Source organism: Ovis aries, chromosome 21 (assembly GCF_016772045.2).
Source record: "Ovis aries strain OAR_USU_Benz2616 breed Rambouillet chromosome 21, ARS-UI_Ramb_v3.0, whole genome shotgun sequence".
Classification (NCBI taxonomy): Eukaryota; Metazoa; Chordata; class Mammalia; order Artiodactyla; family Bovidae; genus Ovis; species Ovis aries.
Genome location: NC_056074.1, coordinates 8,675,346 through 8,700,144, shown reverse-complemented (window position 1 = coordinate 8,700,144; position 24,799 = coordinate 8,675,346). Strand labels below are relative to the sequence as shown.

At 40.6% G+C, this 24,799-nt stretch overlaps 1 protein-coding gene across 4 annotated transcripts in view; it reads left to right on the top strand.

The window, feature by feature from the left end:
- The window catches only part of CCDC81 (coiled-coil domain containing 81), a 40,107-nt gene that overhangs the window by 2,527 nt on the left and 12,781 nt on the right, over nucleotides 1-24,799 (top strand). For 2 of the 4 annotated variants that reach the window (XM_027959609.2, XM_012101607.4), the window contains exons 2-10: nucleotides 3,795-3,856; nucleotides 7,023-7,179; nucleotides 8,655-8,911; nucleotides 12,926-13,005; nucleotides 15,685-15,803; nucleotides 20,495-20,618; nucleotides 23,306-23,399; nucleotides 23,821-23,967; nucleotides 24,627-24,731. In XM_027959609.2, the coding sequence (XP_027815410.1) occupies nucleotides 3,795-3,856; nucleotides 7,023-7,179; nucleotides 8,655-8,911; nucleotides 12,926-13,005; nucleotides 15,685-15,803; nucleotides 20,495-20,618; nucleotides 23,306-23,399; nucleotides 23,821-23,967; nucleotides 24,627-24,731 (1,145 nt within the window). Of the gene's footprint in view, nucleotides 1-3,794; nucleotides 3,857-4,046; nucleotides 4,107-7,022; nucleotides 7,180-8,064; nucleotides 8,544-8,654; nucleotides 8,912-12,925; nucleotides 13,006-15,684; nucleotides 15,804-20,494; nucleotides 20,619-23,305; nucleotides 23,400-23,820; nucleotides 23,968-24,626; nucleotides 24,732-24,799 lie in introns of those variants that run through there. The other 2 variants (XM_012101609.4, XM_042237857.2) reach the window with 2 other exon arrangements.

Genomic DNA, 24,799 nt, shown 5'->3' with positions numbered 1-24,799 from the left:
TCTCTGCAACCCCATGGGCTTTACAGCCCATGGAATTCTCTAGGCTAGAATACTGGAGTGGAGAGCCTTTCCCTTCTCCAGGGGATCTTCCCAACCCAGGGATTGAACCCCAGTCTCCCGCATTGCAGGCGGATTCTTTACCAGCTGAGCCACGAGGAGAGCCCGCAGATTCCAGTAGTTGCAATATATCCCTTATTCTAGAGCACTGGCTCAGTAGTTGTAGTCCATGGGCTTAGCTGCCCTGCAGCATGTGGGATTTTCCCAGATCAGGGATCTAAACCATGTCTCCTGCATTGGCAAACAGATTCTTATCCACAGTGCCACTAGGGAGGCCCCCCACTCCCACCCCGTTAGATTTTATAGGGTAAAATGACACAGTTGGACTTGAATGTATCTTTCAGATGAGGAAAGAGAATCTTCAAATTTCTAATTAAGCTCAGTCAGGTCTTTTCAGTAGGGTCTGGTTGCCAGCTATACAGTTTCTCCTGGCCCTAATTAAATCATTTCATTTTGGTATAGATTGTTTTCCTGAAATGTGAGCTGCATATCATCACTCTGGGTGAAAGGCTTAACAGTTTTGACTTTGAAAAGTCTTCTTGTAAGTCTGGCTACGAGAGATTCTGTAACATTAGGGAATTAAATATTTTTAGTCATGATGAAAATTTGAATTCAGGAAACAGTTGAGACTACTAATTCTTAGCAGCCAGCAGCAGACAGGATTCTTTTGTCTGTAAGGGTGAGGAAGAGCGGGAAATGCAGCAGAATGGGACAGAGCAGAAGGAATACTTGAGTATATTTAATCAACTCTATATCCATGATTTAGAGTGGAGGGCAGAGCTGGCATCCAGCTCGCTGTAGCATGCAGTTCCAGTTTTCTTGGTGAGTGAGTTTCCATCACCCAACTTGTTCCTCGAGGCTCATAAGAGTCACTTCCATCTGTGCGTGCATGCTCAGTCATGTCCTACTCTGGACTGTAGTCTGCTGGGCTCCTCTGTCTACAGGTCTTTTCAGCAAGAATACTGGAGTGGGTTACCATTTCCTGCTCCAGGGGATCTTCGCAACCCAGGGATTGAAAGGTTGTTGCTGAGTTGTGAAAGATGCCGGAGTTCTTGACCTCCAGAGGAGAAGAATTCAATCTGGGACCAGAGACAAGGCTTGATTGCTCAGAGCTTTTGTGTAATAAAGTTTTATTAAAGTATAAAAGAGATAGAGAAAAGCTTCTGACATACACATCAGGAGGGGGCAGAAAGAGTGCCCCCTGCTAGTCTTTAGCTCAATGTTATATAGCAACTAGCAGATTGCTAATTAGAGAAAGGAAATGTCTCAAAACTCAAAGACTGTCACCAGGCCCCTCACCCACAACATAAATTTTGAGATAACATTGGTACCAGGTGAGTCATCCCAGGCCATAAAATGATTGACAGGAATCTTGCAGAGAGGCAGGTTTCCAAGTAAATATACAGTTTCATTAACATAGATTAGGAGAACAATGTATGAGTAAAACATACCGGTTTGTTGAGCCCTTATCAGTTCTGTGTCTTAAGTGGAGAAACTCAGAGTCTAGGGTAAATACATAGTTCATTAACATAGCTTAAGAAAAATTTCCATAAGAAAAATGCATTGGTTAGCTCAAGGTTTGAGAAAAGTTAAGTTCAGGTGGAACCAGGTGTCATCATGGCAACACAAAATTTTGAGAAACCTTTTAAATTTGTGTAGAGAAGGGAAAAAAATCTAACACGTGTAGTTTCCTCCTGCCGCTGAAGAAAGAGATAAAAAACGTCTGACACTTGCAGTCTGTTTCCTCTGTTTGGAGACCCCTAGCCTTCCTGCCTGTTACCCTCTCAGTATCGTACTGGTATCTCCTGCATTGCAGATGGATTCTTTACCCACTGAGCCATTAGGGAAACCCATGAGTCACTGCTACTTCTCATTGCCCATCCTGTTCATTCTCTGGCATATTAATAAAAATATTTATAATGCTGATATACAGGATTAAATGAGTGCAATTTTCCACATTAGGTAGTGGTTTAAACCATCAGGAAAAACAGTTACAAGAGTAAATCAAGCAGTCTCTAAAATGGGGAAAGAATGGGTTTTTGTGCCCAACTGCATCTATGCCAAGAAGTGGTAACCTGGTATTTGCCACTGTTCTTGATCCTTTCTTTTGAGAACTGAAACACGGCACTCTTTTGATTTGCAGAAAGAGTTCACTAGTGGAAAATATCTGTAATAAACTCATGACTAAGTTTGGAATGGAAATGTCAACACAGACATGGATTTCTATATTTATGAGTATTAGTTATACCCAGAGGATTCCTTCATATCATACATTAACACTAGTAATTGACAACTACTTATTTTTCTACCACAGCTTTCCTGGAACATAGCTCAGAACAAGAAAATAAGCATAGAAGGCCTCCCTCTGATCATTCAAAGTAGAGAGTGTGAAGTCTATGTCCAAATACAAAGTAAAGCCCTTTGGGCCCTTACCCAAAAGTCTGTTTTTAAAAATTATTATTTTAGACATAATGTTAGTATATTTGTTGAAGGCAAGAGCACAGGTGATCAGAAGCAGTGAATTCAGACTGGGTGGTGAGCCTGCAGAGCACTCGTAGCAGAGAGGAGTGACAGCCGGAGTCCAGTGGTGACTACTGAGAGTGAAAGCAGTCAAGAATGAAGCAAAAATAAAAGTGCAGAGACAGTTAATGTACAGACAATGATCTTTCATGCTTTAGTGGCCCCTGGCCTCCTTCCTATATTATGGAATGGTGTGAGAATGAAGGCTCATGTTAATCAGATGGCACAGTGTAGACTCTTAGAAGCTTGTTGAATGGGTCATTAAGAAAAGCCTAGATTAGGGACCTCCCTGGTGGTCCAGTGGCTAAGACTCCATGTTCACAATGCAGTGGGCCCTGGTTCGATCCCTGGTCGGGGAACTAGATCCCACATGCTGCAGCTAAGAGTTCAAAAGCCACAACTGAAAAAAGATCCTGCGTGCCACAACTGAAGGTTCCACAAGCCTTGATGAAGATTCAAGATCCCTTGTGCTGCAACTGAGACTCAGCACAGGCACATATGTATTTATATAAAAAAATAAAAGGCTAGATAACACTAGGTTAACTCAGACGGTTAAGAATCTGCCTGCATGGTGCATGGGGATGACCCAGAGAGGTGTTATGGGGAGGGAGGTAGGAGGGGGGTTCATGTTTGGGAGCACATGTAAGAATTAAAGATTTTAAAATTTAAAAAATAAAAAACTAAAAAAAAAAAAAAAAAAAAAAAGAATCTGCCTGCAATGCAGGAGACCCGGGTTTGATCCCTGGGTCAGGAAGATCCCCTGGAGAAGGGAATGGCTACCCACTCCAGTATTCTTGTTTGGAGAATTCCAGAAACAGAGAGGCCTAGCAGGCTACAGTCCATGGGATAGCCAAGAGTCTGACACAACTAACAACAACTATGTTTATAGAATAAAGGGCCAGGTGTGACATTTCCCTTTATTCTACAAAGATTTTCTCCCCTTCCTCTCCACCTTCTCTTTCTCTTTTGCCTCCTCTTTCACATTTTTGGAATTTAAAGCAAGTTAACTTTGCTTATTAGGAAAATTAACTTTGGGGAGTGACTTTATTTTCTGTTAATTTTAATTAATTAGAAATTATTATCACTTAAAATAAATAATGTAAATTATTTATTCTGCATTTCATATTCACATTTTTGTTTATGAACACTAAGATACTATCACAGGTGTGCTTTCATAAATTATTCATACATTATTTTTTATTTACCTTGAATTTCAGAAGTTTCTACTATTTGGGGAAATGTGTCAGAATTTGTGGAACGGCAGCTGTCCTTACACAAGGTAAGATTTATACTTTAATTTCAATATAAGACATCAAAGAATGTTTCTTCCTTAGTCTCCAATAGTTTTGCTGGGAGCAAGATAGCAGATTTTAGAGCCATCCAGTGTTAGCTGCAGTCTTGTGATTTTATGATGCTCACACTTAGGACTTGTGGCTGGTAGATTTAACAGATACGGATTTCACCCTTAGGTAACGAATGTGAAAGTTCTGCTGTTCCAGTGATAGGAAGTGTATCACTGATCAGCCCAGGTATGTATAGAGAAAGTAGATAAATTCTGTTCATCTGTGATCTGGTAGTTCCTGGAGTGGCTATAGGAGGATATGATGCTTCTTGTCTTGCCTCCTTGCAGGAAAAGGATTTTAAATGAAATGTAAGAAGGCAGTCAGAGACTGAACTCTACTTGCCAAAAATGAGAACCTTTGTCCACGGATGGGCTATTTCTTCCCATCAAGTCTTGAGTTTGGATGCCACAGAACTGAACAGAGATGTTGGGAGTTTCGAGGGTGCTGGGATATTGTGAAATGTTTATATCCTACTCAGAGGTCCCAATATGAGAACCTTTGATCTGAATTCATCCGTGCAATCTATTTTGTTTGATCTGATAATTTAAATTAGTCATCAGAACTTAAAATTGGGAGAGTTTGCACAGATTTTTTTTTCTTGAAAAATCAGCCGATTAACAAAATCAGTTTTTGTTCAGTACATGTGACACTTGGCTGAAGCTGACAAGGGTCTCTCCCCTTTAGATGGGGCATGCACTCCTTAGCCATCATATTCTCTGGCTCAGTACCTTCACTCCCTTGCATCCTTTCTTGGCTCCTGTAGCATTTGACTTTGTAACCTTTGATGTATGATGTTTCCAGGAAGACAGATACCTAGAGTGATAGCCACAATCTTTTGCGTCTGCACATTAACCAAGATCACCGCACTATAGCACGTATCTTGTATGTTTTGGGTTGTCTGATTTTAAGTGAGGGACATTAAACCTACCATAAAGAATGAGAGGGACTTCCTTGGTGGTCCAGTGGTTAATCCTCCATGCTCCCAATGCCAGGGGCTTGGGTTTGATCCCTGTTTAGAGTCCTAGATCCCACATGCCATAACTAAAAGATCCCATATGCCGCAGTGAAGATCAAGACCCTGTGTGCCACAACTAAGATCTGGCGCAGACAAGTAAATAAATAGATAAATGGTTTTAAAAAGAGAAAGAGAATGAGGAAGCAGAAATTCTCTCCCCCTGATGGCAAGGGATTAAAATTTAAACTGTCACACAATTTCAGTCAGTTCAGTTCAGTCGCTCAGTCGTGTCCGACTCTCTGCAACACCATGGACTGCAGCATGCCAGGCTTCCCTGTCCATCACCAACACCCGAAGCTTGCTCAAACTCATGCCCATCAAGTTGGTGATGTGGCCAAAGTATTGGAGTTTCAGCTTCAGCATCAGTCCTTCCAATGAACACTCAGGACTGATTTCCTTTAGGATTGACTGGTTGGATCTCCTTGCAGTCCAAGGGACTCTTAAGGGATTTTTCCAACATCACAATTCAAAAGCATCAATTCTTTGGCACTCATCTTTCTTTATAGTCCAACTCTCATATACATACATGACTGCTGAAAAAAACATAGCTTTGACTAGATGGATCTTTGTTGGCAATGTCTCTGCTTTTTATTATGCTGTCTAGGTTGGTCATAGCTTTTCTTTCAAGGAGCAAGTGTCTTTTGATTTCATGGCTGCAGTGATTTTGAAACTCCCAAAATAGTCTGTCACTGTTTCCATTGTTTTCCCATCTATTTGCCATGAAGTGGTAGGACCAGATGCCATGATCTTAAGTTTTCTGAATGTTGAGTTTTAAGCCAACTTTTTCACTCTTTTCTTTCACTTTCATTAAGAGGCTCTTTAGTTCTTCCAATGAAGAAGGGTGCCATAAGTGTGGTATCATCTGCTTATCTGAGGTTATTGATATTTCTCCCAGCAATCTTGATTCTAGCTTGTGCATCATCTAGCCCGGCATTTCACATGATGTACTCTGCATATAAGTTAAATAAACAGGGTGGCAGTATACAGCCTTGATGTACTCCTTTCCTGATTTGGAACCAGTCTGTTGTTTCAAGTCTGGTTCTAACTGTTGCTTCTTGACCTGCATACAGATTTCTCAGGAGGCAGGTAAGGTGGTCTGCTATTTCCATCTCTTTTTAGGACAAGAGTAATCTTCAGTTTAGTTCAGTTCAGTTCAGTCACTCAGTCATGTCCGACTCTTTGAGACTCCATGAATCACAGCATGCAAGTCCTCCCTGTCCATCACCAACTCCCGGAGTTCACGCAAACTCATGTCCATCAAGTTGGTGATGCCATCCACCCATCTTATCCTCTGTCATCCCCTTCTGCTCCTGCCCCCAATCCCTCCCAGTATCAGGGTCTTTTCCAGTGAGTCAACTCTTTGCATGAGGTGGCCAAAGCATTGGAGTTTCAGCTTCAGCATTAGTCCTTCCAATGAACACCCAGGACTGATCTCCATTAGAATAGTCTGGTTGGATCTCCTTGCAGTCCAAGAGACTCTCAAGAGTCTTCTCCAACACCACAGTTCAAAAGCATCAATTCTTTGGCTCAGCTTTCTTCATAGTCTAACTCTCACATCCATACATGATCATTGGAAAAACCATAGCCTTGACTAGATGGACCTTTGTTGGCAAAATCTCTGCTTAGAGTAATCTTAGATAAAGATTAAAAGCAGCTATGACATCCATACATTAAAAAAATATATTTATTTATTTGAGTATACCAGGTCTTAGTAGTGGCATATGGGATAGAGTTCCTCCACCAGGGATCAAACCCAAGCCCCCTGCACTGGGAACGCAGGGTCTTAGCCACTGGACCACAGGGAAGTCCCCATGCATGTTTTTTTAGTCCTCACAGCCTTCAAATGATATGAAGATGATGGATCAGCAAAGCACTGTGGATTGAGATATTACATTTTATACTTCTTTGAAAACTTAGAGTCATGAAATACTAAAGCTGTAATGGGTCATAAAGAGCATTGAATTTTAAGGCACATGCTTAAATTTCTTCATGTGCTTTGGTATAACAGTGCAAAGGATTATTTTTCTTTACATTTCAGTGAATTCTCTCTGTTGCTTTTTTTTTTTTTTTGCCCTTTGCCTTTTCAGGGAGTTCAGATTCCGGGACTTGGAACTTTCACTTTCATGAGACAAAAGCTTGAGGTGGGAAATAAGAAGTTTTTCCTAATTCAGAGGCCGGTATTTGTCATGGCAGAGAAGTTACTACAGATGCATGGACTCAAACAAAACAGAGTATATACTCCTGGTAAATAGATTGTATTTTAAAGACTTTCCCAGTATGTGACTAGCCTGGGGATGAAAATGAAAAGGCAATGCTTGGCCAGTTGTTGCTTTGCTGGTTTTTGCTTTGAGAAGCTCTCTTTTCATGTGGTACCTTTGTCAGAGGGAAGGGCTGAGGTAGGGAATAATATTCAGTCTTCTCGTAGGTCATTTTCAACCTCAGAAGCTCAAGGCCGGATGTGACATCAAGGCACATCACTGACTTATACAGATTTTTATTCTTATTTCAGATCTAAGAAATTAAAAGTGGTCGTAAAGAAGAGAAAGTCAATTAGGGTTACTGGTTGGAAGAATCACATTTAATATCAACTGGGAAAAGATCAACTGTGTTTCTATTGTATATCATCTAAATTATTGAAATTTAAAAGTTGTTAGAAGGTTAATGGAGAAGGCAATGGCACCCCACTCCAGTACTCTTGCCTGGAAAATCCCATGGACGGAGGAGCCTGGTAGGCTGCAGTCCATGGGGTCACAGAGCCGGACACTTACTGAGCAACTTCACTTTCACTTTTCACTTTCATGCATTGGAGAAGGAAATGGCAACCCACTCCAGTGTTCTTGCCTGGAGCGACTTAGTAGCAGAAGGTTAATAATTCTCTAAAGACTTAATACCTTATACACCTCTTACATCCTAAAATCTTCCTTCTTTCCTTTGCTTCCTTATTCCCTTCCTCCCTCCTTCTTTTCCCTCCTTCCTTTTTCCCTTCCACAAATATTTACTAAGGGCTAATGACATGGCAGTCCTTGTCCCACGTGCTAGAGACATGGTGGGGAGACATGACACCTTCCCCAGGATACTTGCATTCCAGTTTCAGGGTGTGGCTTTGTGTGATACCTGCTCTGGTTACTTGTGGTAGGAGGGTTCCCTCCTAATTTCTGGTTGTGTTCCTTTTGACTTTCCTTATCATGCCCTCCTGCATCAGACTTATATCTGGATGAAGAGACTTCATCTACCCCCAATGCTGACAAGGTGAAAGGGCTGGAACTTGCCTTTCAATTAACATCTCTGGAAGTTAATTTGCAGAGTAACTTTCTACCAAAAAATGGTATATTGGAAAAACAAATACCAACAAGCTATACTTGGAATTTGTTATGCCTGTATTCTGTACGGTAAATTTGATGGATTTTTTGACCATTTAAAAATTTATTTATTTTTGACTACACTGGGTCTTCATTGCTTTGTGTGGGCTTTCTCTTTCAACAAGAGAGAATGAAAAGCTTGTCTGTAGCACAGTTTAGAAAGCTAATTGTGCTTGTTCTGAGCAAAAACATTCTATTTTTGGGGAAATTTTAATTGAGCATTAAAGAGTACAACTGAAGGCTTCACAGGTACGGTTCTGTTTTTAAGTATTAAGTGAGAATCAAGTGATTATTTGTGAGTGTGTATAATATATCTTTGTTATAATCTCCAATTCTTTGCTCTCCCCCTTTCTCCTCTAGGTGATATCCCAATAGTTCCACTTAATTTTGTCATGATATCCTTGGAGGGTCCATTTAGCAGAGATATAGTGGAAGGATGTGTGAAGGAGACGCTGCTTTTTTTGTCACGATCCATTTCCATCAAACAAAATGTGGAGTTTACATTCAAAGGAATTGGGGTCCTCATGATCAAAGACAGCAAAGTCAAGATGAGATTCTATAAGGACTTCCTTTGTACAATGGATGGAAGCGGGGCTTTGGCAAAAGCCCTAGCAAATGTAAATTACTGTTTTCCTTCTCCTATCCCCTTCTTTTTTTTTTTCAATTTAAATTTATTTATTTTAATTGGAGGCTAATTGCTTTACAATATTGTATTGATTTTGCCGTGCATCAACATGAATCTGCCATGGATGTACACATGTTCCCCATCCTGAATGCCCCTCCCACCTCCCTCCCCATCCCATCCCTCTGGGTCGTCCCAGTGCACCAGCCCCGAGCATCCTGTATCTTGCATCGAACCTGGACTGGCGATTCGTTCCTTATATGATATTATACATGTTTCAGTGCCATTCTCCCAAATCATTCCACCCTCTCCCTCTCCCACAGAGTCCAAAAGACTGTTCTATACATCTGTGCCTCTTTTGCTGTCTCGCATATAAGGTTATTGTTACCATCTTTCTAAATTCCATATATATGCATTCGCATATTGTATTGGTGTTTTTCTTTCTGGCTTACTTCACTCTGTATAATAGGCTCCAGTTTCATCCATCTCATTAGAACTGATTCAAATGCATTCTTTTTAATGGCTGAGTAATATTCCATCATTATATGTACCACAGCTTTCTTATCCATTTGTCTGCTGATGGACATCTAGGTTGCTTCCATGTCCTGGCTATTATAAACAGTGCTGTGATAAACACTGGGGTATGTGTGTCTCTTTCAATTCTTGTTTCCTTGGTGTGTATGCCCAGCAGTGGGATTGCTGGGTCATATGGCAGTTCTATTTCCAGTTTTTAAGGAATCTCCACACTGTTCTCCATAGTGGCTGTACTAGTTTACATTCCCACCAACAGTGTAAGAGGGTTCCCTTTTCTCCACACCCTCTCCAGCATTTATTGCTTGTAGACTTTTGGATCACAGCTATTCTGAGTGACGCAAAATGGTACCTCAATGTGGTTTTGATTTGCATTTCTCTGATAGTGAGTGATGTTGAGCATCCTTTCATATGTTTGTTAGCCATCTGTATGTCTTCTTTGAAGAAATGTCTGTTTAGTTCTTTGGCCCATTTTTTGATAGGGTCATTTATTTTTCTGGAATTGAGTTTCAGGAGTTGTTTGTATATTTTTGAGATTAGTTGTTTGTCAGTTGCTTCATTTGCTATTATATTCTCCCATTCTGAAGGCTGTCTTTGCACCTTGCTTATAGTTTCCTTTGTTGTGCAGAAGCTTTTAATTTTAATTAGGTCCCATTTGTTTATTTTTGCTTTTATTTCCAGTATTCTGGGAGGTGGGTCATAGAGGATCCTGTTGTGGTTTATGTCCGAGGGTGTTTTGCCTCTGTTCTCCTCTAGGAGTTTTATAGTTTCTGGTCTTGCATTTAGATCTTTAATCCATTTTGAATTTATTTTTGTGTATGGTGTTGGAAAGTGTTCTAGTTTCATTCTTTTACAAGTGGTTGACCAGTTTCCCCAGCACCAGTTGTTAAAGAGATTGTCTTTAATCCATTGTATATTCTTGCCTCCTTTGTCAAAGATAAGGTGTCCATAGGTGCGTGGATTTATCTCTGGGCTTTCTATTTTGTTCCATTGATCTATATTTCTGTCTTTGTGCCAGTACCATACTGTGTTGATGACTGTGGCTTTGTAGTAGAGCCTGAAGTCAGGCAGGTTGATTCCTCCGGTTCCATTCTTCTTGCTCTTTTGGCTATTCGAGGTTTTTTGTATTTCCATACAAATTGTTAAATTATTTGTGGTAGTTCTGTGAAAAATCCCATTGGTAACTTTATAGGGATTACATTGAATCTATAGATTGCTTTGGGTAGTATACTCATTTTCACTATATTGATTCTTCCAATCCATGAACATGGTATATTTCTCCATCTGTTTGTGTCCTCTTTGATTTCTTTCATCAGTGTTTTATAGTTTTCTATATATAGGTCTTTTGTTTCTTTAGGTAGACATATTCTTAGTATTTCATCCTTTTTGTTGCAATGGTGAATGAAATTGTGAAACTCTTTTTTTAAACCTTTTATTTTGTTTTGGGGTATAGCTGATTAACAGTGTTGTGATAGTTTCAGGTGAACAGCAAAGGGATTTGGCCATACATATACATGTACCCATTCTCCCCCAAACTCCCCTGCCATCCAGGCTGTCACATAGCATTGAGCAGAGTTCTAGGTGCTATATATACAAGTAGGTCCTTGTTGAGAACTAATTGAATCTGAATGTACTAATTTGGGATGGATGAATTGGATTATCATGAATGTTATATAATCTTGTGACCCATAGAACAAAAGCCTGACTTTCTTTTTTTTTAAATGAAAGAGCTATGAAAGAAAATGTTATACATATGGTTTAATTCTCCCTTCTGATTTCTTCTTTTACAGTGCTCTGGGATGGGGGTTTAGGAGATGGAGTAATGCATACTTAGGCCCCTGGTGTTTTCTCCACATCATGGCTTCATACATGTTGACTCAGAGGGATGCCAACCCTGTGTGTGCAGAGTGGAGACACACACACATGAGTATCACCCTCTCATTTTCATTAAAACACAGGCAGGATGTGCAAAATCAGAAACAAGGCCAAAGGTTCCATCTCTCACCCTCAGGGATTCTGCAGAACTTTGTAAGCTTTGATACATGTTTGAAGACAGGATAATGCTTCATTTGGCCTGCTGTACTCTAAGATGTACCTTTTAAGGAAAGTTTTCCAAAAGAACTGCTCTTGATGGGTATCCTATAAAAAAAGCTCTATGGGCCAAAGCACATAGGTATGTTAAAGGACCAGAGAAGTCTGGCTGGAAAGAAGCAGCTTTAACTGCCTGAAAGTATTTAATCATGGAACTTTAGGTTGAGTCAATATTCATTAATGCCTGTAAAACAGATTTCAGGAAACTGCTTAAAGTTGTGAGAGTGACTGTTTTTCCCCTAAATGTTCCATAACATAAACCCGAGTGCTGTCTTGTAGAAGAGTTATCTTAGGAAGCTGTGTGCCAATTTCAGTGATGCTGCTTTAGCTCAAAATATTTTTAAAACTTTGATCTTTAGAATCTCCTTCAAAGCCTTTTGTAAACCAGATCATTAATCCAAAAAGAATAATTTTACCTGTTATTCTATGCTAGCATAATTTAATAATGTAATTATTATATATAATATACAATTATTAAATAAATTATATTATAAATACAATTTGTAGATTATAATAAATATATATTATATATAATAAATGTAATTGTCACTATTTGTGGAGTGCTTTTATGTGCTAGCCACTTATATATAGTACCTCCTAAAAGTCCTGTGAATTTGATCCCACATATCTAGGGTCTAAAGCTTTATAGCTGTTGTTTTTGTTCAGTCCCTCAGTCATATCTGACTCTTTGTGACCCAAGGACTGCAGCATGCCAGTCTTCCCTGTCCTTCACTATCTTCCAGAGCTTGCTCAAACTCGTGTCCCTTGAGTCGATGATGCCATCCAACCATCTCATCCTGTCACTCCTTTCTCCTTTTGCCCTCAGTCTTTCCCAGTGTTAGGGCTTTTCCAATGAGTCAGCTCTTTGCATCAGCTGGCCAAAGTATTGGAGATTCAGCATCAGTCTTTCCAAAGAATATTCAGGGTTGGTTTCCTTTAGGATTGACTGGTTTGATCTTCTTGCTGTTGGCAGTGTGGGCATTTAAACATGAGGATAGCTGACTCCAAAGTCTTTCTCTCAACTACCTAGTTTCAGAGTTATTTGGGTCAAAAGTGGAACTAGCCAGCTTGCTCATATTCCTGAGAGTTTCAAGAAGTTGGCTGTCCTCTTTAAGTTCAGGAGCTGTCAACCCTGAGGGCAGTTTCCAAGGAGGAAATGGTTTGAGAAAAGGCAGCACAATGAAATTGGGATGGGACCAAGCAAGGTGACTTCTTTGGTAAATGAGATCATTCTTCATTGGATGTTGAGTTCTAGACTTCAAGCCCTAAACAGAAATAACACTGGAGGGTATCATGGTAGTCTGAGGCCTTCGAGCAGCCTGTGGCTCTGATTGTCTGTGTCCTGGACCGCAGCCCAAATGTAACCTGTCTTTTTCCCTGTCCCCAGAGGCCTGACACAGTGGACTCAGTGTTGTCTAGCAGAGAGAACTTGGGGAAGCGACCCAACAGCGTGCTTGCATTTCCAAGGTCAGTGCTTTCCTCCATAGGTTCCTCCAGGCATGGCTGTCCTTGCCGACCGGTTGATAGAATTGGACAGTGTTTTGCACCTGAGTTTTCTAGCCCATGCTCCATCTAGTGCAGCTCTCTCTTGTTCTCTCTCTGTGTTCTAGCAAATGAGTTTATTGCATGCACTTTCTGTAGTTAAGTTAAAAAACAATGGACACTTAGAATACTTAAAAAAAAAAAAAAAAACCTCTTGGTTCCCTGGGAATTCTCTTACTGCCTCCTACCAACCTTAGTCCTTGCAAGTATCAGTAAAATTTTTCTCACCTACTAGGCTTTCTTCTACCTTTCACCCCTTCCTCTGACCTAGTCCCTTCCTCATCATGCACTCTAGACTAACAGCTGTCTAAGATTTGATTTTTACCACAGAAGGGGCTAGAAAGACAAGGTACAGCTTCACCCCAACAGCATAGTGAGTGTTTTCAATGGCTGCTGATGCTCCTGAATATAATAATGATAATGATAACAACATGATAATATTATAATGACAATAATAATAGCAATCATCTATGGAGCACTTACTAGTTGCCAGATATTGTTAAGCACTTTCTTAATAGTCTTGCATTTAATCTTTACTACAACCACTTGAGATATGTATTATAATTTTATAAAGGAGCAAAATTAATTATAACATCAATTCTATTTTTAATTAAAAATTTTATTGAAGTATAGTTCATTTGCAATGTTGTGTTAGTTTTAGGCATTCAGCATGTAGTTTTCATTCTTTTCTTTTTTTAACAAGTGAAGTATCTTCAGTTAGTTCAGTTGCTCAGTCGTGTCCAACTCTTTGTGACCCAATGGACTGCAGCACGCCAGGCCTCCCTGTCCATCACCAACTCCCAGAGTTTACTCAAACTCATGTCCACTGAGTCAGTGATGCCATCCAACCATCTCATCCTCTGTTGTCCCCTTCTCCTCCCACCTTGAATCTTTCCCAGCATCAGGGTATTTTCCAATGAGTCAGTTCTTTGCATCAGGTGGCCAAAGTATTGGACTTTCAGCTTCAGCATCAGTCTTTCCAGTGAATATTCAGGACTTATTTCCTTTAGGATGGACTGGTTCGATCTCCTTGCTGTCCAAGGGACTCTCAAAAGTATTCTCCAACACCATAATTCAAAAGCATCAATTCTTTAGCGCTCAGCTTTCTTTATAGTCCAACTCTTACTTACATCAATACATGACTACTGGAAAAACCATAACTTTGACTACATGGACCTTTGTTGGCAAAGTAATGGCTCTGCTTTTTAATATGCTGTCTAGGTTGGCCATAATTTTTCTTCCAAGGAGCAAGCATCTTTTAATTTCATGGCTGCAGTCATATCTGCAGTTTCAGGATGCAGTATTAAAAGCACTGAATAGGAGTCAGGAGACTTGGGCTTTATTTCTAGTTTGGTCGTTACTTACCCATTATGAGCTCTTAATCTTTTTTTTTTAATCTTAATTGCTGTGCCACTAACTACTATGCATTTTGGGTAAAGGAAGTTTGGGAAATAGTAAACTATTTTCCAAAATAGTTTTCTCATTTTTTTGTCTCAGAGTATTTTCTCATTTTTTGGGGGGCGGGGGTGGCGTCTGTCACAGCCTCTTCTGTTTGTTGGTTTGGAACCAGTCCTTCCTGGAAAAGCTATATGATACAGATCTCAGCATAGTCAGTGTGAGGGGGAGAATAAGCCTTAAAGATTAATTAGTCCAGCCTCTTCATCTTCCAGATGAAATGATTACACAGCAGGGGGGCCAAGTCAGAAATAAAACCATGGCCCCTGACTGTCTCAGTGCTGTTTCCACTGCAGCATCTTGCCTTACCCATTAAAAAGAAATCCATGGATTCAAAATAACTTTATTTTGATTGTATTTTGGGAGGCAAATTTGGCTGTCCCCTTGGACATAGTTTGGCTTAAGCACTCCAGGAGGGAAGTAATTGCAGTTAGTTAAGGGTCAGATGGACAGTCCTGTCCATTAGAGAGCCTGGCAATGGACAAGAGGACTCGAATCCTCAAAGCAACTGTAGGCGTTTCGTTTATGTGAAGCTTGGCCTCTGAATGTACAGCAAGCACCATGCCCGCCCCACCCTTCCTTCCCACCTCTAACCCAGCACCCCATTCCTGGGACTAAAGAAAAGCTGCAGTTACTGACATCAACTGAACAAACCCCTTCCCCTCGCCTTTGTAAGCCCCTCACTTTTGCCTGGGGAGAGGATGGAGCAGTGAGGAGGAGGAAGAGGGAGGAGAGGAGTGCTCACTTCTGGGCATACCCTGCCTACCAGGCCCTGAATCCATGCCTCCAAGTTATCCAGTGGCCACCATCCACTGTTTCAGGACTGTGGCATCTGCTTACAGAGCTAGAAAAGACAAACAAATTCAAGATGAAATAAAACCCTGAAACTTTAATCCAGGCCTTCAGAGCAGTTTATCTATATAAGAGCTTCTTTGGGGTCCTCAGTATTGTGGGGGAGAGTCTTGGTTGGCTCCAGGCTTAACCCCAAAAGAATGAGTCCATGATTCATACTCAGCAAATAAAAGCACTGCCCCCACTGCCTTGAAACATGTAAGCTTATTTCATTCAGAATCTGTCAGCTCACTTGGCTGCTTCTCAGAATTAAGAGATTTACACATTCGCCTATGGACACATCTTGGCTCATTCCAGGATTGATCTCAAGGAGATGGAGAACAAACCACCTATGGAGACCATTACAGAAGAAGATGGACAGAATGGACAGAGGAAGGACAAATTAAAAGACCAGTCAGACAAAGAAGGTGTCCCAGGTAGGTCATTGATTTCTGGGTATAATCTGTGACTTTTTACTACTTGTGAGCCACGCCATATTGCTTAGCAACTCTGATGGCCAAAATAAGGTTCATTTTGTGAATAATCACTGTATTCTTCTCTCTAATAAACATCTATTCCTGGAATCCTGTATCTCACCCTAACCACTTTATGACACTCAGACTTTTAGACTGTGATCTCTTTGCTGACTCTCCACTACTCGAAACTCAGCTGCCTGCAAGATCCAGGCAGGTGACATAAATGCATGAACTGGGCTGGATGTCACGTGGTAGGGAGACATGTTAACATCAATATTTTTTATGAAAAAATGAAGAGTGGTAGCTTTACATCTTTGACATCTGGATTTATAGAAGATAGCAGATTCTCATATCTGTGTCATCATATAATCTGTTGTAATATATTGTTTTGGTTGGGGCATGTGAGGAAAATCGTAGGACTTCAAAGTCTTTTTTAAAGACTCCTGGGATTCCCAGGGGTTGCCAGACTATATACTTGAAGACTTATTCCTCTAGCAGATTATTGATTTGTGGAAATGTAAGCCAGTTCAGTTCAGTTCAGTCGCTCAGTCGTGTCTGACTTTTTGTGACCCCATGAATCGCAGCATGCCAGGCCTCCTTGTCATTCACCAACTCCCGGAGTTCACTCAAACTCATGTGCATTGAGTCGGTGATGCCATCCAGCCATCTCATCTTCTGTCGTCCCCTTCTCGTCCTGCCCCCAATCCCTCCCAGCATCAGAGTCTTTTCCAATGAGTCAACCCTTCACATGAGGTGGCCAAAGTACTGGAGTTTCAGCTTTAGCACCATTCCTTCCAAAGAAATCCCAGGGCTGATCTCCTTCAGAATGGACTGGTTGGATCTCCTTGCAGTCCAAGGGACTCTCAAGAGTCTTCTCCAACACCACAGTTCAAAAGCATCAATTCTTTGGCGCTCAGCCTTCTTCACAGTCCAACTCTCACATCCACACATGACCACTAGAAAAACCATAGCCTTGACTAGACGGACCTTAGTCAGCAAAGTAATGTCTCTGCTTTTGAATATACTATCTAGGTTGGTCATAACTTTTCTTCCAAGGAGTAAGCGTCTTTTAATTTCATGGCTGCAGTCACATCTGCAGTGATTTTGGAGCCCCAAAAAATAAAGTCTGACACTGTTTTCACTGTTTCCCCATCTATTTCCCATGAAGTGATGAGACCGGATGCCATGATCTTCGTTTTCTGAATGTTGAGCATTAAGCCAACTTTTCGCTCTCCACTTTCACTTTCATCAAGAGGCTTTTTAGTTCCTCTTCAGTTTCTGCCATAAGGGTGATGTCATCTGCATATCTGAGGTGATTGATATTTCTCCCGGCAATCTTGATTCCAGCTTGTGCTTCTTCCAGCCCAGCGTTTCTCATGATGTACTCTGCATAGAAGTTAAATAAGCAGGGTGACAATATACAGCCTTGACGGACTCCTTTTCCTATTTGGAACCAGTCTGTTGTTCCATGTCCAGTTCTAACTGTTGCTTCCTGACCTGCATCCAGGTTTCTCAAGAGGCAGGTCAGGTGGTCTGGTATTCCCATCTCTTTCAGAATTTTCCACAGTTTCTTGTGATCCACACAGTCAAAGGCTTTGGCATAGTCAATAAAGCAGAAATAGATGTTTTTCTGGAACTCTCTTGCTTTTCCCATGGTCCAGCAGCTGTTGGCAATTTGATCTCTGGTTGCTCTGCCTTTTCTAAAACCAGCTTGAACATCTGGAAGTTCATGGTTCATGTATTGCTGAAGCCTGGCTTGGAGAATTTTGAGCATTACTTTACTAGTGTGTGAGATAAGTGCAAATGTAAGCCAAGTGGTAGCAAACTGTCTAATTTTTCAAGAGAAGCACAGATCCTAACTTGTGAAATCTATTAATTGTTTTAATTTAATTTATTTTAATTGGAGGATAATTATTTTACAATATTGTGATGGTTTTGCCATACGTCAGCATGAATCGGTCACAGGTATACATGTGTCCCCTCCCATCCTGAACCCCCCTCCCACCTCCCTCCCCACCCCAGCCCTCTGGGTTGTCACAGAACACCAGTTTTGGGTGCCCTGCTTCATGTATCGAACTTGCACTGGTCATCTCTTTTACATGTGGTAAGGTATATGTTTCAATGCTATTCTCTCAAATCATCCCACCCTCGCCTTCTCCCACTGAGTCCAGTGTTCACTACTGTATTGACATTCAGGAAAAAAAAAAAAAAAGCTAACTAGGCCAAACAAAAGATTTATCAATGGGTAAATGTTGGCTTGTGAATGTTGGTTTTGTGACGTGTGGCCTATAGGATTGCACATCAGCTTTTAGGCTGATAGACGCTTTCATTCTTTAGCTTCACTTGTCAGTTTCCTATGGACTCTTTCTAGAGTTTAAGTTGTTTATCATATTCTCCTAACATGCCTTGCTCTTCCTTGACTTCAAGCTTTTGTTCACTCTTCTCCTGCCTGGAATTCCCTTCCTTTTCTTGCAGTCTATCCCAATCCTACTCTCCTCTTGTCAGCCTTTTTTTTTTCTTTTAAAATTAATTTTCATTGGAGTACAGTTGCCTTACAGTGTTGTGTTGGTTTCTACTCAAGAGCACAGTGACTGAGCTGTATCTGTACATATATCTCCTCTTGCTTGGACTTCTTTCCCATTCAGGCCACCGCAGTGATTGCATTAAGTAGAGCTCCCTCTCTATTAAGTGTGTCCTCATTCATTATCTATTTTATACTTGGCATCAGTAGTACCGCTGGACCATGGGAAAAGCAAGAGAGTTCGAGAAAAACATCTATTTCTGCTTTATTGACTATGCCAAAGCCTTTGACTGTGTGGATCACAAGAAACTGTGGAAAATTCTGAAAGAGATGGGAATACCAGACCACCTGACCTGCCTCTTGAGAAACCTGGATGCAGGTCAGGAAGCAACAGTTAGAACTGGACATGGAACAACAGACTGGTTCCAAATAGGAAAAGGAGTCCATCAAGGCTGTATATTGTCACCCTGCTTATTTAACTTCTATGCAGAGTACATCATGAGAAACGCTGGGCTGGAAGAAGCACAAGCTGGAATCAAGATTGCCGGGAGAAATATCAATCACCTCAGATATGCAGATGACACCACCCTTATGGCAGAAAGTGAAGAGGAACTAAAAAGCCTCTTGATGAAAGTGAAAGTGGAGAGCGAAAAAGTTGGCTTAAAGCTCAACATTCAGAAAACGAAGATCATGGCATCCGGTCTCATCACTTCATGGGAAATAGATGGGTAAACAGTGAAAACAGTGTCAGACTTTATTTTTTGGGGCTCCAAAATCACTGCAGATGTGACTGCAGCCATGAAATTAAAAGACGCTTACTCCTTGGAAGAAAAGTTATGACCAACCTAGATAGTATATTCAAAAGCAGAGACATTACTTTGCTGACTAAGGTCTGTCTAGTCAAGGCTATGGTTTTTCTAGTGGTCATGTGTGGATGTGAGAGTTGGACTGTGAAGAAGGCTGAGCGCCAAAGAATTGATGCTTTTGAACTGTGGTGTTGGAGAAGACTCTTGAGGGTCCCTTGGACTGCAAGGAGATCCAACCAGTCCATTCTGAAGGAGATCAGCCCTGGGATTTCTTTGGAAGGAATGGTGCTAAAGCTGAAACTCTGGTACTTTGGCCACCTCATGTGAAGAGTTGACTCGTTTGAAAAGACTGATGCTGGGAGGGATTTGGGGCAGGAGAAGAAGGGGACGACAGAGGATGAGATGGCTGGATGGCATCACGGACTCGATGGACGTGAGTCTGAGTGAACTCTGGGAGTTGGTGATGGACAAGGAGACCTGGCGTGCTGAGATTCCGTGGGGTTGCAAATAGTCAGACATGACTGAGCAACTGAACTGAAACTGGAAGTAATCAGTAGTACTGGAGTACATAGTATAGTACCATAGTGTAGTAGTATTGGAATATGTCAACCCCAGTCTTCTGGTTCTTTCCACCCCTCACCTTTTCCCCCTTGGTGTCTGTATGTTTCTTCTCTATATCTGTGTCTCTATTTCTCTTAGTAGCCCTTTCACATCTCACTTCCTCCATGGAAACTTCTCTCATCAATGGATTCTGAACTGGCTCCCTTCATCTCCTCTGTCAGACTGTTAAAGATGGTACTGTTTATCTGAGATTCAGATATTCTGCATCCTTGTCCTGAGTTGCTACTTACAATGTGTGTAAAACCCTTAGTATTTTTGGCAGGTGGAAAGACCTCCACAAATGAGAGCTCTCATGTTTTCTGTTTGTATCTTAATTTTCCTCTCCAGCTATATTTATTGAAAAATCTTCAGGGGCAGATACTTGCCTCTTGTATTTTTTAAAGTACCCAGCCAGAGCCTTTACATGTAATAAGTAAACAGCAAAATAGATATTCTAACCACACTAGGGCAAGGGCTGCTGCTGCTGCTAAGTCGCTTCAGTCGTGTCTGACTCTGTGCGACCCCATAGACGGCAGCCCACCAGGCTCCCCTGTCCCTGGGATTCTCCAGGCAAGAACACTGGAGTGGGTTGCCATGATTTAAAATGAGAAAGTGCATTTTATGTGAAAATTTTCCCGAGTAAAATTATGAGTTTTTAAAATCGGTATTACATACAAACCACTGATTGAGAGTTGAAAGGAAACTCGCTTTCATTCATTCTACAGAGATTTTATCACCCAAGACAGCTCAAGATAGACCAGCTGTCTCTACTGCCAAAGGGACAAATGCCAGTTTGCCAAATAAACTGGAGCAGAATGGGAGTGGTGGGAAGAATATGAACCATGAAAGGTAATGCACTGGGTATTTTTTTCTGTTGCATTTTACTAAATATATTTTCACGCCCTTTCTTGATGTAGGGAATTTTAAATAAGGATTCATTTTTTTCATTCATTCCTTCATCCACTATTCCTGATGCTACATTCTAGCATCTGGATGTTACACCTGCATGCCAGGTGATGAGGTGGTAATGATGACCAGCACTTACAACCTGTGGGAAAACCAGAGTAATAAATTATGATTCAGTAGGATAAATGCTACCACAGAGGTGGAAACAAAACAGCACAGAGGAGAAAACATCTAACTTCCCTCATGAATTCGGGAAAACCTCTCTTATTTTCTGTGTGTGGATATTATAATATGACACAGGTTCATGTTTAGATCAAATTGGAAAGCATTTTTGCCAAACATGGCTTTGTTGTTGTTTAGTCACTAAGTTTGTGTGACTCTTTGCAACCCCATGGGCTGCAGCACACCAGGCTTCCCTGTCCTTCACCAACTCCCAGAGCTTGCTCAAACTCATGTCTGTTGACTCAGTGATGCCATCCAACCATCTCATCCTCTATTGTTCTCTTCTTCTCCTACCTTCAATTTTCCCCAGCATCAGGGTCTTTTCTAATGAGTCAGTTCTTCGCATCAGATGGCCAAACTGTTGGAGCTTCAGCTTCAGCATCAGTCCTTCCAATGAATATTCAGGGTTGATTTCTTTTGGGATTCTAATTACTAATTATTAGTGATTCCTAGTAAAGTTTTCCTATAGAAGTTGACCAAACAATCAATTTTTGTTTGTTTGTTTGTTTTTGTTGTGTGTGCTAATTACTAAAGTAATATGCCTTTGTCAAAGAAATTTTAGAAGAAATGAGAAAAGCAAGAGATACAAAAACAATCACCCATAACCCCACCAAACAGAAGAAGTTTTCTGTAATGTTATGGGTGTATATCCTTCATTTCAATGCATATATATTATAACATGGGCATATATTTATACTTGAAACATGTACATACATTTTAAAGAAAACTGCGATTATATCATACGAACCTTTGCTATACTTAACAATTTAAGTGGTGAAAACTTCCCTATGGCTTTAAATGTTCTAAAACATGAACAAATGATTGCTCATCTCATTTATTAAACCTTTTGTTTAACAAATCTCCTGTATACAGAGATGATTTTTAGTTTTTTATAAATGTTGAAACAAATATAATCACATAATTCTTTGCACACACCTGCATATTCTATAGGAAAGAAGCTTTAAAGTGAAATTTCAGAGATAAGTGATGAGTCCATTTTTCATGTTTTTGATATGCATTACCAATCATCTTCAGGGCTTCCAAAGCGGTGCTAGTTTTAAAGGACCCACCAGCCAAAGCAGAAGATGTAAGAGATATGGGTTTGATCCCTGGGTCTGGAAGATCCTCTGGAGGAGGGCATGGCAACCTGCTCCAGTATTCTTGCCTGGAGAATCCCATGGACAGAGGAGCCTGGTGGAGTACAGTTCATGGGGCCGCAAAGAGTCGGACACAACTGAAGTGACTTAGCATGCATGCACCATGTACCAGTTACCCTCAAGTAGATAACACCAAAAATTATCTTCCTAGTAACAGAAATATGAAGAACTGCTGTGTTCTCTGTAGCTTTGCTAATACTGGATATGGCTCCCATTCAATGGCTGCATTCTCAACGGCTCCCTCTTCATTCTTCAGTGGCTCCCATTCTCACCCAGGGTGAAAGCTAAAGTCATTACCATGGCCTTCAATATCTTGCCTGATCTCTGATCTCTCTCTTAACTTCCTCCAGCCACACTGAACACAGATATGCTCCCACTTCAAGTCCTTAGCATTCATTTGCTCCACTAGATTCTTTTCCATCAGATATCTGATTATTATTATTCTTTTACTGCCTTCAAGTTGCTCAAATGTCACCTTTCTGGTGAGAATTTCCCTGGCCATTGTATTCATGATTTAATACTGCGTTCCCCCAGCTCTGCATGGTATTTGTCACCATCGAACAGACTATATAATTCATTCATCTTGTTTATTGATTGTCTACTCCCATCAGCGTGTTAATTCCATGAGGATGGAGCTTTTTTTTTGTATGTGTGCTTTGTTCTTCACTGCCTCTCCCATGCTGAGAGCAGCACACTTAGCAAACACTCAATAAATTTTTGTAGAATGAGTAAGTTTTTTCCCAGTTTCACTGAATTGGTAACTGAGACTTTGTACAATTATCCAGTTTGTCTAATGCCAGTCAACTTCTAATAAAGCTGGGTTTTGAACCCGAATTTATCTGATATAAATGTTAGGTTTTTAATCTGTATACATGTAGATACTCTAAAGAAAACTGCTGAGATATTTTTTATTTTCTTATATTTATGTGTGCATGCATGCTTAGTCACTTCAGTCATGTCTGAGTCTTTGCAACCCTATGGACTGCAGACCACCATGGCTCCTCTGTCCATGGGATTCTCCAGGCAAGGTCACTGGAATGGGTTGCCATGCCCTCCTCCAGGGGGTCTTCCCATCCCAGGGATCAAAGCTGCATCTTTCATGTCTCCTGTATTGGTAGGCCAGTTCTTTACTACTCGTGCCACCTTGAAGCCCTCTTATATTTATACTTGCTTCTAAAATTATCATTCATCATTGGTTATAATTGATGTCAGGCTACATTAATATTAATTAATGTTGCATTGTTTTTATAGTGTATCATTTCCAGGTGGACTGAAAAATGATCATGCATTGAAGCCTAAAATTTCTCCAGGCACTTCTTGCAAGGACCATCATAGGGCAGGACAGGTACAGTGTCTTCAAAGAAACAGAGCCCAGACAGACTCTCCTTCTGACTTCTGCTTCTCAAAGAGAATTCGAGGAATTGCTCTTTCTTTAATACACGGGTATGGCTCAACTACACAGGACCTATAATGGGACTGTGATAAATCTATCTACTAGTCAAAATCTACTAGCTAACAGAAATAGTTCTGGGAAATCTCTAATTTTCAGTTGCTTTAAACACATCTGTTCAAGTAAGAGTTGAATAAATCCTCTGGAATATTTGCAGGGCCCTTTCTGAAAAATCCCATTTGGATAATATCACAAATACATCCTTTTATGAAGTCTACTTCTTGACACCCCTAGCCTTTGGAGAGCTTGGGAAGGAGATGCAGAGCAAAAAAAGTAAAAGGTAAAAATCACTTTGCCCTAAAACTCGATGTTATAGGAAATGTGTTACATATGCTTGCAACGAGCACAGCGAAATTCCCCACTGTACTACACCGAGGAGAGGAGGAGGAGAGAGATGCAAGATGAGCGAGTCATCCAGGAGTATCTCATGTTGAAAGACCAAGAGACTATCTTCAAAGAGCAGGTACTTCCGCACCTCGGTTAAGGAGTGTTTAACATGGGGCAGGAGAACATGATTATCAAATGCCATTTAAAAAGCTCCAGCATGTAGCTTGATGGTAGTGTATTTAATCATTTATCTACTGCTGAATTCGAACTTAGGTTATGTCCAAGTTTTCACTAATAATAGACAGCCTGGGGATGAATATCTACGTAGTTGGTGTTTGCACCTGCTACTGATTTTTTTCCCTTCCAAAGGACTGAGTTTTAAAGGTGGAATTCCTGGGTGTATATGGCTTTATTTTTGATTTATCATAAAATATAACCCCAGGCAAGTCTTTTCCCTTCAGATTCATGGCCTATCTTGAGTAAAGATGGAATGGTACCTTCACCTTTGCTCTATCCTGATTTCTGAGCTTTTCAATAACTGGCTCTACTGCCTTCTTGTGATATCATAGGGAACTATTCCTGAAATCTTTCTTCCTTCTTATGATCCCTGTAGAAGTGGTGCCTAGAGTCCAAGAATGAGAAACAAAAGCCCACTTTAAAAAATACATATATAAACACATCAGAAAGTACCATTACCTCCCAAAGGCAGGTTTCTACCTTAGTTCGGTTATTTTAATGTAGTAGAATTAAATTTTTAAAGACTCTATTTCAACATGTAATGATTTTTTTTCAAAGATGAGAAGTCTGGCTAGCAGAGAACAGAATCAAAAGAATGCCGCCTATAATCTTGGAGTTGCTGAAGCTATAAGAATCCACAAGAATGAGAAACCTGAATTTTATGTAAGAATCTTTTCAAAATTTTTGTGGCTGATGCCTGCCCTAGTTGTGAGCATTTGGGTCTACTCATA